This window comes from Rissa tridactyla, chromosome 1, assembly GCF_028500815.1.
Source record: "Rissa tridactyla isolate bRisTri1 chromosome 1, bRisTri1.patW.cur.20221130, whole genome shotgun sequence".
In the NCBI taxonomy this organism is placed as follows: Eukaryota; Metazoa; Chordata; class Aves; order Charadriiformes; family Laridae; genus Rissa; species Rissa tridactyla.
This window is the reverse complement of record NC_071466.1, coordinates 72880312-72895740: the sequence shown is the minus strand read 5'-3', so window position 1 is coordinate 72895740 and position 15429 is coordinate 72880312. Positions and strand designations below refer to the sequence as shown.

Sequence of the window (15429 nt, the reverse complement as noted above, 5' to 3'; positions counted from 1 at the left end):
AGCATTGACACAGAGTCATTCATTTATTCTGTAGCATCCAGATAAATTTAGTGCATCAGGTAGGCCTTCAGCCTTACTGACAAGAAAAAATATAAGAAATAGATAAAAACAAACCACAAATATTTTCCATTTTTCTTCCGAAGATTTATTCAACTAAAAAACAATTGAATCGTGTGACAACATAAAATAACTGTATCGCTGGCAGTTTTGCGTTTAGTATTTCTCAAAAAAGATCTTAAATTTAAGAGAATGAGAACAGTATTTCTTAAAGTTGGTTCGAAAAGTAAGAATGGTCTAGCATAAAGAATTTTCAAGTCAGGCTGGTTTTCTCTGAAGATTTGCTGTTTGTCAGAAGCAAAAATAAAGCATGTCGGTCCATCTTTTTGAGGAAGAAGTGCTTCCCTTCTGACTGGAAGATCTAACTTAGAATTCTCTCTTCCGAAATAACCTGGATGAGCTAAAAATTAGAAAAGAAACACGGCAACCTTTTGACTGTAGGGACTGCAAATCATTCTTTCTCCCTTTATTGAATAAAAAAAGTAATCTCTGTTCTTTCCTGCTGAACCCGAGGTATTTTGCAGATACCCGACCTTATTTTACATCAATTAACCCAACAAGAGGAGCTACACATTGGGTTTCCTCATAGGGTGGCAGAGGTCCGATAGGAGGCCACATCCACTTTTTAACGCATCATTCACACTTTATATGTCTGCTATAAGCCCTTCTGGTATTTTTCAAAACAAATAGTCTCAGCCCGTCTCTCCCTCTGATGGGGACTGCTTTTTCATGCTGAAATCATGGCTTTCTTAAAATCAGTGGAAGTTTCGCCACTCAATTTAAGCAGGGTCAAGATTTTACTCTCATTTTTTGATCATTTTAGTTAATGATTTCACTTGATCTCTGTACCCTGGATTATACAGACCACTCAGATGAACACTCATCATTCCTTTAAGTGAAGTAGTTAACTATGTCGTTATTTTTTCTCCCTTTTTAACAAATCAAGGTGTTTGATTTGCTCTCTGCCAGCAGAGCTATGAACAGTGTAACCTCCGTCTCTCCGTGCCCTGATTTGCAGTATATTTTATGTTACGGAGGTGTAGAATTGGATTAAAAGCTACAGCACGGTGCTCTGCAGATAAACCCACTGCAGGTGTGCAGTTTAATAGGATTTTAATTTGGTAACAAGTGAACAAAGAGAGGAAGCCTAGAATTGGATTTTCTAGATGAAAAAATGCTATTCGTGCTGAGAGAAAGCAACTGCAAGCTCTGTGATAAGGAATAAAGATCGGGCCAATGCTCTCTGAGCTGCACTTTTATAGATTATGGCTCACTCAGAGCATCTTCGTTGCTGCCACCGGTTTCAACAATTTTTAGTTCATACGATGTGCGTTTGGCTATAGAGCATTTAATCTGCCAGACTCCCCGTTAAGCCAGTGTGTATAAATCTTGTATTGTCTCACTCCCCGCCCTCTACATTTTGTCATATAAAAATAATGTTTTCCTCAGGAGATGTCACCAACTTGGAATGTATTCCATCTTCAAGATTATTAAGAATTATTTTCATGCTTCAAATTACCAAAAAAAAAAGATTCAGAAATGTGCTGTGCTGTTCAAAATAAATGGAAAAACATGGTCTCTCTGCCGAGGAGTGTGATTTATATTCAGCATGAACTAGGAATGGAGGACCAAAAACAGATGGGGATGGAAAAGGAAGAATGAAGGTGACAACTGAAAGATCATGAAGGGATCTGCTAAGGCCCAGACACATATTGATGCTGCTGATATCAGGGCAAGGTTGGGAGATTCTTTTCTGATTTCTGTTACCAGTCCTCCTTCTCATTTTTACAGGGTTTCACAGCAAAACTGAGTTTTTAGCACTAATTTCAATGAGATGAGGGTGGAGGTGCGATGAACAGATTTTTTTCCCAAGCATAACAGGCTGTAGAGAAGGCATAGAAATGCCTTGTGGGACAAGATGAAAAAGATACGGAGGTTGGTGTTGTTGGCAGAGGATGGAGTGGAGGATGGGAACTGACGAAAGACACTGGGTCGCAGAGAGCTGCAGAGGCTGCGTGAGGTAAAGGAATTAAAAGGAAAAATTATGAAATATACCCGTGATGCACAGAGCAATATGTCAGAAACACGGTCCAGGAAACAGCAGCGTGGCTGGTGGATGCTGCTGAGGCTGCTGAGGGTTTCGATACCCCGCAGAACAGGTTGTGGCCGAAGGGGGATTAGTCAGGAGCAGGGACAGATGGTTGCTTGGGAGCATGATGATGATTTTTGGTGATCAAAAAGTCGCAGAACACAAATCCTCATGCAGTGGGAATCTATTCAGGGAATCTACAGAGATGGCAATACGAACCAAGCAGTGGGTGATGTTTTGGCAGCTGTGTTTTTCAGCAGCCCGTGGAATTAGTACTGACACCCAGAGAAGGAGCCTGCAATGGTTGAGGTAGGAGCTACCACCCATTTGAAGGACACGAGTAGGCAGAAGTGCACATTCACTCCGTCACAGCTCCAGTTTCAAGTTTTTCATCTACCTCACAGACTGCAAACACTTGAATCACAGCATGAGCAGGCTCTTACTAGACTCTCTTTTTTATATCGCCATTATCAGCATCTTGCATGTGGACTGTTTGAGTCCATCGGGATCTTTCATCTCTAAGTTCTTTCTACACTCTCCCAATCCTAGACTTTCTCCTTCCCTCATCCATACCTTTTCTCAAATCGTCCTACTCCCCATTTCATGTTTTATACCCATCCTCTCTTACTCTGACACTCTCATCAGCCTTGCTTTATTCCTGAGATCATGTACAAAATAGGGAAAACCGTTACACATGGGTAAACAAAACTTGGGTCAAACCCTTGTCTGCTGACACCCGCATAAAAACATTGGTCATAGTGGGCCATGTAAAAGCGCATGTGGGCGGCACGCTGAAAGCGCAGGAAGCAGGGCAGATACTAAGTAAGCTTTCTACTGTTTTGTCTCCTAATTTCTAACCATTGGTGGTTTAGAGATTCCTTGCTCATAGCCTGCACTCATCTCAGTTTGGTTTTTGAGGTTAAGGTGGTATGGCAGGATGGGTCATTATAATACATTTGAAAAATAACAACTGTCAAACATGCCTATCGTGTATAATTCTTGATTTGTCCCCTTCGTGCCTTTTTTCTCCCCTCCAATTTTTATTGTTGAGCTAGTTTTAGCGTTTAAAAACAAGGATCCTCCAAGGGTCTTTCTAACTAATAAAGATGTTTTTAAAACAGTCTATTTCCAGTCCTGGTCCTAGTTTATGGAAGCTGAATATGTCTTGGGAGGTGCAGGATAAACAGTAAAATAACTCTAGCAGGATGACTCTCAAAATGTAATTTTCTTTGTGAGTCTTGGTGCCATTAACATTTGTCCAGCACTGTTTTCTGGAAAAACACAATGTTCTCTAAGATTTAAGACAAGGGCTGTTATTGCATGGAAGAGAAATATGAAAACAGCTGAATGTCTAATTTGTCACTTGTGTTAAGCACAGAGCCTTGATCTGTGTTCCCATATGTCCTGATATAAGGACAGCCTTGCATCCTAGGAAGACTTAGAGTCTATCTTGTTTTCTACCTGTATGTCATCCCCCACGCTAGTAAGTTTGAATCAGGCGACTGACTGCAGAAAGGTCTCAAGGATTTCATGCTTCTGCTTGTTTTGATAAAACTAACAGGCAGGTGGAAGAAAGAGAGACTCTCGGTGCTTCCAACAGTGAGAAAAGACCACGCCATGCGCTCTCTCTTCCGATCAATAAATGTATGCAGTCCGTTTGGTCAGCAAGTCCACAAGCTGCTCCCAACCCACCAGAACAGCGCTGCACTTGCCTAGACAATGCTTGGGCAACCTAAAGGAGAACCAAGGTCTGCTGGAAACCTAAGGAAAGAATCAGGGAACTGCGGTGATGGGGAGGTGGCTGGTGTGGAGATCACAATCCCTTGATAGGATCGTGGGGTGGCTGGGGGCTGCTGCAGATGCTCTGTGGCTTGAGGTTTAGGTGACACTGGACACAGATCCACGCAAACCTAGATTTCATTAGTTCTACTTTACACACATAAAACCCCCCAAACAACCACACCCCTCCTAATCCCTCCCAATTTACCCAATATATAACCTCTTTTTTTTGTCATTTTCTTTAAAGTTAGTGTTTATTTCACCTTGCGGCCTGTGGCTGTGTCCAGCGAACAACTCAGAACTCTGGAAAAATGTTGCTTAATCCGAAGTTATTCTGGTTCTGCACCAAAGTTACAAGAGCTGTCTGTGGAGCATTGTCTTGAGGTTGCTCCTCTGCGAAATAGCCCCAGAGATAGTTGGGCTCATAAATCCACACAACAGGGGACTCATTTTGCTTTGTGACCAGGAAACTTTCATCTCCCTCCTCCTCTATATAGGACAGGAAAATGTGAGCCACAAAATCCATGAGGAGCAAATTAAACAAATGCCAGGATCCTAGGTTTAAAGAAAAGCAAAAATGATTTTAACATCCTCTTCATTTGCTTATCTTTATGATGTGTTCTTTTTTGAAAGGCTTCATTATAGTAGTGGACTAGACAAAGTAGCAGACTAGCACTCATCAAACAGCACTTACAGAATTAGGTACTTCCAAATATCACAGCAAAATAGGTACCAACTGCAGACTTTAAACATAGGTAAATTCCTATGTTTCCCCTTATTTTAGCTGGAAAGTGTACTTGTGTTTAGTCGCTTCTCCCCAATTCACTGCTACTACAAAGCTTATCAACAACCACGTATCATCCCCATTCCACCTCTTCCCAAGCAAACTCTCCTGCAGACGTTTGTATGTCTTGTATCTATGACGTTAAACGGCTGACTTGGGAGCTTGGGGCATAACTGCTAAAAGCCAACAGAGACTCACTGAGGCCATTGACTTTTGAATCATACCTTGGTTGAAAGCCCCTACAGTAAAGAGCAGGTCTTCTTCCATGTCATAAATCTGCATAGCGATTCATCAAGCAATTAATGCATTCCACAAACATGTTTACATGGACATCAACAAAGAGATACCACAATTTGTATGGGTGACCAAGCTTTACAGAGCTTTAAAAAATGAGAAATACTGCCTGCTTTGATGTTATTTGTGTCTGAGAAGCTGCTGCTTCTGCTCTTTGCCCTTTTGTACATCTTTGAATTATAGCAAAGTAAGTGGAAGTACTTGTTTATGTATGGGGCAAGGAAAAGGACTTTTATACTTGGAGTTCAAACTATACAGACCTGACATAAGTAGTCCACGAGTGTTACTAACAGTCTTAGAGGTGTTTTCAATGTACTCAGTAAGCATGAAACAAAAGCTGCCACTCCAGTTGCCCCGTGGGATTATGCAGAGGGACACGGTTTTGAAGAGGTAGTATGTTGAAGCAGCTCGCTTTCCAAAGAGGAATGCACAGGTCACTGCCCAGCCAGTGTTGCTCAGTGATACATCCCTGAATGCCTCCGAAGGGAGACCAGCAAAGGAAATGGAGGTGGGCCAGCTGACATGAGGCTCTGTGATGGAGGTATGTAGGGGCACATTTGCTGGAGAGGGGGTGGAGCTGAAAGAGCTGTAGAGGTCCCATTAACCCTGACTGCTGTAGCACACCGGCTCCTTGCTGCCTTACAAGGGGAGGTAACTGCACGGTTCCTCCCATCACACTTGGGCATCACCGATGTGGAGGCTGGGCTGGAAAAGGGTAAAAGTCAATCCTAAATCCAGAGGTGTGAGTACGTCAGCATATTATGTGTGCCAGATGTGCCAAGCTCCAAGGCAAGAGCCCTAGACAGAAGTAAGTTTGGGTTTGGTTACTGGTATGTGGTTTATTTTGGGGGAAGGCACACTGCATTTAATTTGACATTCACACATTTCCCTAAGTAATTGTGTGGATGCTACATATTTCCACTTGCAGACTGCCCACCATTCATGCAAGAAATGCTGAGATTTAAGAAATTTCTGAAAAGCAATGACCCTGAGTACAGAATTTTTACACCAGATGGCTTGTTAACAACGGCTTCAGCCTTGTCCACTAAAACTCAAAACCCTACCAGAATAGAAACATGGGAAAGAAGGGACATTGTTAGGTCATATAGCCCAACATCTTAAAGAACCAAAGGCATTAAGAGAGAAGATAATAATGATCAAATTAATTGGAGCATCACAGGGAAAGATTAAAAGACATTTTTTTAATTCACTCATATGTGAGAATAAATTCAGTATTAGTGCTACCAAAGTATACGAGGAAGACTGTCATAAATGGGATGAAAATATCATGTGTAACTCATTTAAGGAAGCCTCAGCAGAGGAACGGATGCTCTCCATCAGTTGTGTCCCCGGCCACCAACAACTGCAGAACAGGGAGGCAATTCATTAAACTCTTCTTGCAGTGGAAAGAGGGAAGAGGATTTCATCATCATGGGGAATTTCGATAAACATTATGCTTCCAGTGCTGTTCTTGGAATTCATTCCTAATCTCCTCATTGCTCAAAATATTGCATGTACCATTGGAGAGTTTTGTGCAGAACTCCTCTGGAGAAAGGAATGATTATTTTTTTATTACCGTAATGCAGCAGCTGATGGACAAGGAACCCTACTGTGCTCCCTGCAGAGACAGAATAAAACTCTGATCCCACTCCAGAGAGTTTGCAATCTAAATGTAAGGCAAAAGGTAGCAGCTAGATGCAGAAAAAGTGGACACACATACACGCACAAACACTGACATTAGCAGGGGAAGAATACCAAATAATACAAAAGGCGACAACCTTAACATACCCCTTTGTTATGTCTTTGTAGGAAATACATGAAAGTACAGTTTTGAAGGGGAGTTTCAAAGAAGATAATGAGGTTTTCTTTGGCTGTTTGTGTGAAGCCCCATCCGTCAGAAGAGGAAAAAATATGAAGGTGCGCCTTTGAAAACCTAAAAAGCAGTTCATGTGGTTTGGGATCAGATGCTGCTCACAGGAGACGGTGCATTTCTGCAGAATGAATAATAGAGAGCGAGCCTCTGAAAGGTTTTACAGATGAAGAGAAAGGCAGGTCGGGTTGATGAAATATAGCAATGGAAGGGGACTGAACTGATTCAAGACGTGGTTGTACCACTTCAAGTACCACTTCGAGTGACTGTGACTGCACGGTCCCTTCGCTTCTCTTGCCTTGCACTGGTGTGGGTTGGATTTGATGCTTGACAGCTCAGACCCCTAAAACAGAGAGGAAACTAACCCAGCTAAAGGAGTGACTATTTTTCGGTCAGTTCAACAGCTTAAACAGGCTTGCTGCTGGCTAGCCAAGCACTTATGTCAGTGTAAGGCACAAGGAGAAGGAGTATATAGCTGTTGTCAGAAGAACTAACCGCCTTTTTGGCAAGTAGTTATCTCAGTGGGTCTGCTCTGTCTGTATTATACAGAAAGAACCTGAAGGGCTGGGAGCTATCACTTGAGAGATCTGGAATTTTTATGGTTTGAGATATTAGTGTCCCCAGCTTTCCATCACACCCTTCTGCTGGGGGGTGCAGGTCTTGTAAGGAGGGAGAGCAGAGGCTCACACCTTACTCAGGCTGCTGTTCCCGGTGTGTCCACAGACAAATGATGGCTTCTGCCGAAAGAGGGAGTCCTGCCCTTCCCACCATCTCCAGCTGCACGCTCCTACTTCCCTCCCTTCTGAACATCCTAGAGTTGGGATCAGGAAACAAATCTGGTTGAAGATGAATCGTTTAATTTCCCTGACCTGGCTAGCCACATCTCCAGGTGAATGGCGTTGCCTGATGCAAGGAAGGGAGTAGGAAGAAGTGATGCCTCTACCGACTATGGTGTAAATTTGTGTCAGTCAAAATTATCTGGTGCCTCTGCCATCTCAGGACACAGAGGGGCATGTCAGATGAGAGTCACTAAGATCCTACTTACCAAAACTGTCTGCGTAGGTGAGGGTCAAAGCCTTGCTTACTGCTGTCAGCAGGAAGTTCCACCTCAACTGGAAATCTGATGCCACTTTTCTAAACTCCTCCTTACTCCTGCTTGGCTGCAGATAGAGAAAAAAATTGCTTTGTGATAAAGTTGGTTAAAAGAACTCCTTGCACTGTTGCGGAGTATTTCCCTGTAAAAACTGCATACAAAGGTGGAACAAGCAGGGTTGCTTTTTTTTTATTAGAATCCTAAAATAACTTATGTTGAAAGGGATCTTTGGACATCATCTAATCCAACTACTTGCTCAAAGCATTGCCAGCTTAGTTCAAGCCTTGTCCAGCCAAGTTCTGAATACCTCCAGGATGGAGATTCCACAGATGGAGATACCTCCCTGGGTAACTTCTTCTCATGTTTAACAACTCTCATGGTATTTTTTTTTTTCTTTTTATCTATTGGAAATGTTCTTTGCTGCAACTTGTGTCTATCGTCTTGTGCCCTACAACTCTCGGCCCCCAGGAAAATTCCCAGTCCATCTTCCCTATACCATCCCACGAGGTAACTGAGGGTTCTATGAGATGAAGGCACCACAGAACTGCAAAGTACTATTCTTAATTTTTAAAAAAAAGGAAATAAACAAGCTGAAGAAGTACAATTTACCCTGCTTCTTCAGAAAGGGGAAAAAAAAATTAACCCCTTCCCACACCCAAATTAATTGGTCTGTCAAACAACCAAATGCAGTGGTGCCATCAAGCTACTGCTAATTCTGAATCACTGGTGGAACAGGGGTGGTAGAGTTGGTAACCTATGGGAAGGTGCATGTGCGAGGTTGATCATACATGAATCTTTCACAAGAGTTACAGACATTTCACTAGAAATGATCACTCTCTTACCACCTCCTAAAAGTCAACACTTTCATGAATCACCGATTTCAGGAATCATAAAGTGTTCTCTTCATTTTACTAACATTTTTCTACTGAATTTTCGTTTATTAGGGCCTATTAAAGTATGTGGCTACAAAATGAGAGCAGATACTGAAACCGCCTGAGTGGATAGATGCATAGAAATGTGCTTGTGGTTGTTTGCACAGATGGAATTTTTGTATGCCAATTAATTCTCCCTTTTTCTGCAGCATGCATAAATTGTATTTATGCAAATTTGCAGTCTGGTCAGGTTGCTAGTGTACAATGTAGTGACAGTCAGCATGTAGCAGGATAAATGATGTGATCAGTCTTTCTTTTCTGAAATTATTAAATTCATTTTATACCTGAATGACAAAAGCCTGAAGATTTGAAGACACACAGTTCAGGAGAACCCGAATATCTGTGGAAGGTGCCAGCAAAGACATTAAGTCATTCAAACCTGTGAAATATGGGAAAGAGATCATTACTTGAAGTGATTGGCTTGCTTTTTGGTTTGTTTATTCAGTTTTTAGCACTTTTTTTCTTTTATCTTTAGCTTAAAATATATTAAGACATCTGTTTATAGCATTTTAATTAATATAATTATACTATTGCTTTAGTGAGGAATAGAACCCTACTTTGAAATCAGTCGGAATTCATGTTTATGTCCATTTCCACCATATCTGCACTGACCTAGTCGTCATGGCAAAGGTGGCAAGAATAAACACTTCCAATGTGAAAGCTGGAATTTGGCTATATTCAATACCAACTTACTTATCTGAGATTTTATGTGGTTGAGGAAAAAAGTCTTGGTTTGGGAGGGGGGAGAAAACAGTTTTAAAACAATAACAAAAAACGCAGAATATTCTGTAGACCAAGAGAAATATATATAATATTGCCGCATGTCAGTACAGCTTGTTCGCCCAAAAGATTGGAACCTACCACCCAGTGCCAAAAGCTACATCACCATGGCACCTCTCTGAATTTATATCCTGCTAACTGAGACATCTTCCTTCAAGAAGGCATATGGATAGGGTCTGCGAAACCTTGCTTATTACAAGTAGCAGGTTGGAAAAGCAGTGAAAACAGAGAATATAATCAGAGAATGCGTCTTGGAAAGAATAAGATCATCGTTAATATAATGAGCAAATGTAATAAAAGCATTCTGTGCAGTGGTTTTGATTTTTAAGCCACATATAGATGTTATTTAAATGGTTCTCCTGATCATTCTGTGAAAAAGGCAAATTATTATTCCTGCTGAAATCCATCACGGAAAGGCTGTGGTGCATCCCTTCTGAGCGAGCGAGTCGGTGGCCGGCCAGGAACAAAGAGCTGAGGTTTCCCCCCTGTCAGCTCCGTGCACATCCTCGTCCAACTTGCCCGTCTCTTGCTAATAATTTAAATAGCAGCCCATTAATCTAAAAATTACCTTGCCATTACGTTCCCATCCCTTTTCATTAAGCTGGCAAATGCATTATGTCATGGCTGCATACAAACTGCGTATTTTATTGTTTACAGCAGCACACTGATTCCACAGGCTGCAATACAGCGAAAGGACACGAAAGCTGAAAGGCAAATAGTCCTCATCCAGTTCAGCATAAAATATTTTAAAATCTGGCCACAAGAAATGATTTTCTGTACTTGGATTAATAACAGAGGAAAATGCGAAATGAAACTCTTGGAAACTTTTTCTTTGTCAAAGAAAAAGGTAAATCCCTGTTTGTCAACCTTCTTCTAGAAGATACAGCATTTAGTAACACAAACCCCACTCCTGCTGCCATAGAAAGCTGTAAGAGAGAGTCAGAACGGAAAGCCTTTAATTCTTAACCTTTAAAGTTAAAAGGATAATATTACATGCTCCATTCTCAATTTTATTGGCTCTTTTCCAGTACTTCGGGTTATGGTATGACTGTAATTCCCATTAGGGCAGATGCCATGAATAAACAAGAGGAAATGCTGGAGCTTTAACAATGGCAAGCAAGGGCTTAAGCGGATAGACAAAATATAGCAAAAAAAATATAAAAATTACATTTGAGTTCTATGTCATTCTGGAGCTCCTCCGGATTCCTACACTTCATTTGAAAGAGGTTTCCAGGCACATCCAGGAATCCCTGATCGATGACAGCATGCAAGTCTGATCGCAGAACAGTGACTTTGCTGTTGCTGTTCAAGACTGTTCTCATTGTCTATAGAGAATAAGAAAACAGTTAATGCCTTTCATTTTCTCAAGCCCTTAACTATGTCAAAAAGCTTCCCTCATTCAATACCAGACTTTATATAACCAGTCTCCAAATTGGGAGGGAAAAAAATAAAAAAATCAAAGGAGATGAATCTCAAGTTGTCTTCAAGAGTTTTTTGTTCTGGGAGATATTCTTTTCAATGACACTCTCTGTTGCTGTCTGTGATGGAGCAGACAAGGCTAACATGCTTGAAGTATCTGGGCAATTGCCTGGGCAATTGGTTTTGCTTAGAGTTATTACAGTTATGCCAAAAAATGGTATTTTGTCTAAAACATGGAATGGTGTATCAGGGCCGACTTTCCCTCCGTGTTACCTGTCCTTAGTAACGTGTTTCAATTAAATTCAAAGGCAAGTTTTCTCAAGTTGCCCAAACCTTTGAGAAGGTAAAAATAAGATAAGAAATATGGTATTAGTTATGATAATATTAGTTGTGATTTTATCCCTTTTATCTGCTTATGAGTCATTTGTGAATGAGTATGGCTTCGTATTTATCCCCCAAAGTATTACTCACATAGATATTGCAAATAATTTTCAGCCTAACATTTGATCCTCATCTCTTCACTTTTTTTTAATTGCTAATATCAAACAGTATTGCTTCAGATTCTTGATTAAATAATTAAAACCATGAAGGCAATTTAACATGAATCCATTAAAATTTGTTAATCCATACATTTAGTCTCTCACTTCCATAGTGAAAAGAGTAAGCTCCTAAAGCCTTTGTTGAATTTTGGGCTTTTATATTGATAATCCATGTCCAGTTTGGCCTTCCAGAGGAAAAATAATTTTTGTAAAAAAACCTTCAGGATTCATAAGCACTTTAACGAATCCCATTCACCAGGTGCTTACCATGACCCCACAAACAGCAGCGAATGCAGCTGCCCATTTGTTTGCAAACGTAGCTCCCAATCCGGCCGTTTTTCTTTTTCATCATTCTGCTAGCTTTGCTGAAATACCAAAAGCACTCTGATTCTCGCTCGCCCGTCCCCTTCAGCTGAGTTAAAGGCAAAGTCTTTTTTTCTTACTTTACTTGGAGTTTCCAGTGTCAGAAGAAGAGCCGCTGCTGCTTGCAGCAAGAGCACACAAGCCGAAGCGCGCGCACCAGCAATACGCTGCTGGCACCCGACTCCACGAGTTTCAGATTAGTCCCTTTAGATATTGCTCTTCGCTGTACTAAAAAATAATTCTCTAAATGACTGAGAGCCAGCTCTGACGACACTTTAACACAGCTTACCAGAGGCAGGAATCAGCCCCAAGAAATGACGAGCGGCATATTCACATTCCTTTGTCGCAGGGAATTTGCACGTTTTTATGCTCTAATTACTTCTGCGTGCCCAGGTAGTAGCAGCTGTCAGCCTGCTTTAGCTACATACGATGGGAAGGTTACTTTTTTTTTTTTTCTTCTTTTGAATGCTGACCCTGACAAAACGGTTCCTATTTTCCCACCAGGTGGTTAAATTATTGCAAAGCACTCTACAAGGGTCGGTATGGTTACACCGTTCAGAGGCTGCAGCTGCACAGCTCCTCTGTAGTACTTCTCATTAGGAGCTCTCTCACCTGCTTTGACCATCAGTTGTCTCTAGTTAAAATTCCAGGTGCGTTTTAGACAGAGAAAACTGAGAAGGCTGATTAGAAATATCAAACGACTCCTACGTGAGAAGATGAGATAAGCTTCAGCTTTGGATAGAAATGACTGAGGAAGGATGCCATGGGGATTTGCAGGGAGAATTGCATGAAGAAGGGTAGGAACTTTAAAATAATAGAAGAAAGGTTTTTTTCATACAACAAATAATCAAACCCTGGAACTCACTACCCCAAGATGTTGTGCATGTGAAAAATCAAGGTATTAAATACCAAGATGTGGATATAACATTCATCTTATGTTGCTGGAAGCCAGGAGAGTACAATGGAGGAATGGAGGAGGAATGAGGTATCGCTTGCTCTACTCATATCCACTTCACATGAGCGTCTGATGAGGGCCACCAGGGGAAATGGGATAGGAGTCCACAAAAGCCTAGGATCAGGTCTGACTAAAACACTCGTCCATCCTTTCTGAGGGATGTCCGCCTTCCCATGAAGCATCTGCATGTTTCACAGAATCACAGAGCCACAGCATGGTAGGGGTTGGAAGGGACCTCTGGAGATCATCTAGTCCAACCCCCCTGCCAGAGCAGGGTCACCCAGAGCAGGTCGCACAGGAACGCGTCCAGGCGGGTTTTGAATGTCTCCAGAGACGGAGACTCCACCACCTCTCTGGGCAGCCTGTGCCAGTGCTCGCCACCCTCAAAGTAAAGACGACCCTCAAAGTAAAGAAGAACAGTTTCTCACAAGCTGAAAATTTTAAACACCTGTGGTGTTCAGCTAACCATTTTCTGGTGTGTGTTGGACAGGGGGATGCATTTACATGAGAATTTTGTAGCTGGTATTTGTTTCCTACCCTGCGTTGCTGGAGCCCAGTATCCATGGCTTTGGCAAGATCTCTAACAGAAGTTGTAATAGAGGCTATGTGACCCCTGAAAGACTACGGGGATGCTCATTTACAAGACTTACATAATTTCACTTATTGAAACTATTGTTTTTAAAGTGCCGATGGGACTAATCATCAGGTACGCTGGAACTCCTTTGCCTTTCCCCATGTATTTTAAAGAGGCTCTAGAGAAGGGGCAAACATCATTTACTTGTGAGAACAGTGCCAAGAGCTCATTAGCATGAACAAGAACCAAGCTCAGAATGTGCTCAGCTGTAAGCGTAGATTTGAACCTGATTCTCAGGTCTATGAGGTTCACTTTGTGCCAGTTAAATGGTGTAAAGGGGGTGTAGAGCAGCCAGAGGCTGCTGCTAGGGAATTCTCCCTGACTAGGCTTAAATTCTCTTGCCCTAAATTTTGAGGGTGTAAATTCAGTGTTGACTCTCTGCAGCTTTACTGCACATTAGGAACAGGCAGTGAAGAAGCAAAAAGCTGCAGCCAGCCCCCTGACATCATGGCTCGAGCACAAGAAAGATGATGTAAAGTCTGAGTACACAAATCAAATGCAAACGACTGGGAATAGCTGGCACTTGCAGTTTTGCTGGATCGTGTCCTTCAGTGCATAAGAAGCACTATCTCGAAGCACACGAAGCTGAACTTTTCGAGTATTTAGGATCTCCAAGGGCTGCTGCGTAAATAGGAACTGCGAGTGCTCGGCACCTCCCACAGAGGTCCACCTTTTGCCTGTTAGTGCACCTATGCATGTTTGTGCATTCTTATGTGTTTTTAAAACCTTTTTAAAGTGAGGTGTGTCTTTGTGAGTTGCTGGCGATGAGTTTTCCCGTAAAGAGAAGCTAAGTGTATTAAGGACACTGCCGTGCAGTTCATGAAGCCACAGTTCCCTTCCTTCCTCCTCTTTATTGTGGGGACACAGTGCAGTGATTTAATCCAGGCGGCGTGTTGGGAAAATCTCGTACTTGCTCTTTGAAGAAGAGGAGACAATCTATCACCTTTTGTCTTCTTCCTTCCCCATTTGTGACCTATATGTTTTGTTTTGGCCCGGACGGCCTCAAAAGCCAAGGTTTTGGAAGTATCAAAGGACACCAATGGAAGGAAGGCTGCAAGGAGGGTACAGCCCCTCGTAATAATGCAGCACTGAATAAGTACAGGCTAATGAAACAATTTACTTTGCAGTGCTCAAAGGGTTAAAAATGCAGCTCCTGTATGTATCTCCTGATGCTGAGAAGAATGATACTGCAGAACAAAAAGCAGGCAGAGATATTAATTGCTTGAGAGATTTTTGTCTCTTTCTTTCCAAGGAGAAAAGCCAGTCTGAGTGATGACTCCGAGGAGGAAAGTTCAGAGGATGCTTCCCTGCAGCACTCCTTCCAACACTGTCCGGTGAGAGGATGGAGAAGATTTTGTCAGCTGATCCCTGGGGTCCCTGAGAAAGGTGAGGGTCTTGTGCCCTTACAGACCCTACGGCCTGCTCCCTGACCACAGAGCTTCTCTGCAGCCAGCTATTGGTGGTTTCTCTTGTGCAGGCTGCTGTAGCACTCGTCAGAGAGAGTGGTCAGGATGCTACATAGAACCAATTTTAGAATAACTCCAGCATGTGCTATCAGAGCAGCTTTTGCAAGGCTGGGCAAAAATACTGGAAACTGTCATCTGACCCTTCCAGCTCCTATGTTCTCTCCATGGGGAACCATTGACCATATCTCAGAGGCTTTCAGAGAATCCAGAGGGAGGAAAAGGCCTCCTCAGCATACTTACAGTGTGGGAAGAGATGGGTCGGAGAGTAATGATTATTTGGACCATGGTCAGAATACAGATAAGAATGTCTGTGCTGCTGCTGTTGCCCTACAATGGAGCATCTCATAAATAGTCCAAACTGCTTGAGTGAATGAG

At 42.1% G+C, this 15429-nt stretch overlaps 1 protein-coding gene across 1 annotated transcript in view; it reads right to left on the bottom strand.

Annotated features, from left to right (window-relative positions):
- Nucleotides 1-4220: 4220 nt before the first annotated feature.
- Nucleotides 4221-15429, bottom strand: part of RFX8 (regulatory factor X8) — a 29627-nt gene continuing 18418 nt past the window's right edge. The window contains exons 12-15 of the mRNA XM_054187854.1: nt 10847-11003; nt 9183-9277; nt 7919-8033; nt 4221-4480 (exon numbers count right to left, since the gene is read on the bottom strand). Of these exons, the coding sequence (XP_054043829.1) occupies nt 4221-4480; nt 7919-8033; nt 9183-9277; nt 10847-11003 (627 nt within the window). The remainder of the gene's footprint in view (nt 4481-7918; nt 8034-9182; nt 9278-10846; nt 11004-15429) is intronic.